Here is a 1,665-nt window from a genome sequence, read left to right as displayed (position 1 = left end):
AATGTGCAATCATCAGCATTGTTAATAAGGGGAAACAGTAAAATAATTGTGGTTAAAATGTTTAAACTAAACCTTCCTCTTTCTCAGAACTGTTTGAATTTGCATGTGGTCTACTGCTTTTGGCTAGATGTTGGTACAATGACTGAGCACTTAAAACACACAATACATGAATTTGTAAGGTATAGATCTATGAACTTATTGTGGCTGCTGCCACTATGAAATCTTGAATTGGAGAAGTGTTTGCATATTTGACAAGTTTTTCTTTCAACTACTGATGAGTTTATTTGGTTGATTTAATAGATTACTGTCACTTCTTGCTGAAGTATTACTTAAGTATATCATAATCTACTTGGTCAAAAACAACCAAAAAGAAGGTCAATATCAATAAATAAATCTGTTTATTGGTAATACTTTAAATCTTATTTTCATAGTTTTTTTTTAATAAAACATCCTGCAAAAACATCATCTGCATCGTCATGAGCAAACTTGGTGACTTGCAAAAACATTGAAGTGCACTGCTGGTGTCGCTCTCCTTCCTGGACGTGATAGACATCACCAGAGGCTACACTCAGCGGGTTTCCTAATATAAATACACGCAAGATCAGGCGATAACACACAAACACACAAGAGAATTTCCCCAGTTTAAAACACAAGAGAAAAAAAAAAGAGTTTATTTTCTTCTGAATGCACTCCACAGTCTCCACTGCTGTTTCTTTGTATGTCTGCTGAATGAGTGCTGCTGTAGTTTGGAAGAGGAGACCCCCCCACAGTCCCACTGTTAGCTGTCCTGGTTGAAGCTCTGCATGTCGGTGAGGTACTGGGTGAGACCGTCCTCCCCCTCCTCTTGCAGGTGCTGCTGGTAGCATTGCAGCAGGCGGACAGCACTGGCCCCCGAGGGGCCGCCGCCGTCCGGCAGGCAGGCCCCTGACATGTCCAGGATGATGGTGGTCAGAGATTTGATGTAGTTCTTAGCCAGAGTCAGAGTCTCGATCTTGGACAGCTTCCTGTCCGTTCGGACGTGGGGGATGGCCTCCCGCAGTGCCTGGAAGGCGTTGTTGAGTTTGTGCATGCGCTGACGCTCGCGCTCGTTGCTCTCCAGGCGCCGGACGCTGCGCTCCTTGGTGCCTCGCTGCTGCCTGCGCCGCCGGCCCACGCTCGCTCCTGCCCCAGCCCCTCCCCCCTGCCGCCTCAGAGAGCCCCTCCAGGAGCCACCGATCTGAACTGAGGCCTCAGAGCCCTCCTGCTCGCTGGAACCCGGCTCCGTGTCAGGTTCCTGTTCTGGCTCCGGGTCGGACCAGGACCTCCTGGAGGGTCTCACAGCTTTTCCTTTGGACTTCATCCTGCCCTTCACCTCCCTGCGTCTGATGGAGCAGATCTCACAGTTTTAGCAATCCTGAAGACAGGAGCCGTAAGAAAACTGTTAACGCTTGAAAAAGTGCATTTATATGAAAATATAGTGTCAACGCTGAAAGAGAGTTTCTAAAACCTAAACGTAGCACAGCACCAAGTAAAAGATTAGCAAAATGCTAATTAAAAGCTGAAAAGAAACAAACTGCTAGCTCAAAACTCTAAAAGCAAAAGGCTATGGCTGTGTCCAAAACGGCAGGCCGGGTCCTCCGAAGGCCGAATTTGTCGGCCGCATACGTCACAGCACCGCGACGAAGG

General features: G+C 47.3%; 1 protein-coding gene across 2 annotated transcripts in view; it reads right to left on the bottom strand.

Annotated features, from left to right (window-relative positions):
• Positions 1 to 381: 381 nt before the first annotated feature.
• bhlha15 (basic helix-loop-helix family, member a15) overlaps positions 382 to 1,665 on the bottom strand; it is a 3,421-nt gene continuing 2,137 nt past the window's right edge. The window contains exon 2 of one of the 2 annotated variants that reach the window (XM_014019265.1): positions 382 to 1,361. In XM_014019265.1, coding sequence (XP_013874719.1) covers positions 779 to 1,339 — 561 coding nt within the window. In that variant the 5' untranslated portion in view covers positions 1,340 to 1,361 and the 3' untranslated portion in view covers positions 382 to 778. Of the gene's footprint in view, positions 1,394 to 1,665 lie in introns of both variants that reach the window. The other variant, XM_014019264.1, reaches the window with a different exon arrangement.

This window comes from Austrofundulus limnaeus, unplaced genomic scaffold (assembly GCF_001266775.1).
Source record: "Austrofundulus limnaeus strain Quisiro unplaced genomic scaffold, Austrofundulus_limnaeus-1.0 Scaffold215, whole genome shotgun sequence".
NCBI classification, from domain to species: domain Eukaryota; kingdom Metazoa; phylum Chordata; class Actinopteri; order Cyprinodontiformes; family Rivulidae; genus Austrofundulus; species Austrofundulus limnaeus.
Note: the sequence above shows the minus strand (reverse complement) of the source record. Positions and strands in the feature narration are given on the sequence as shown.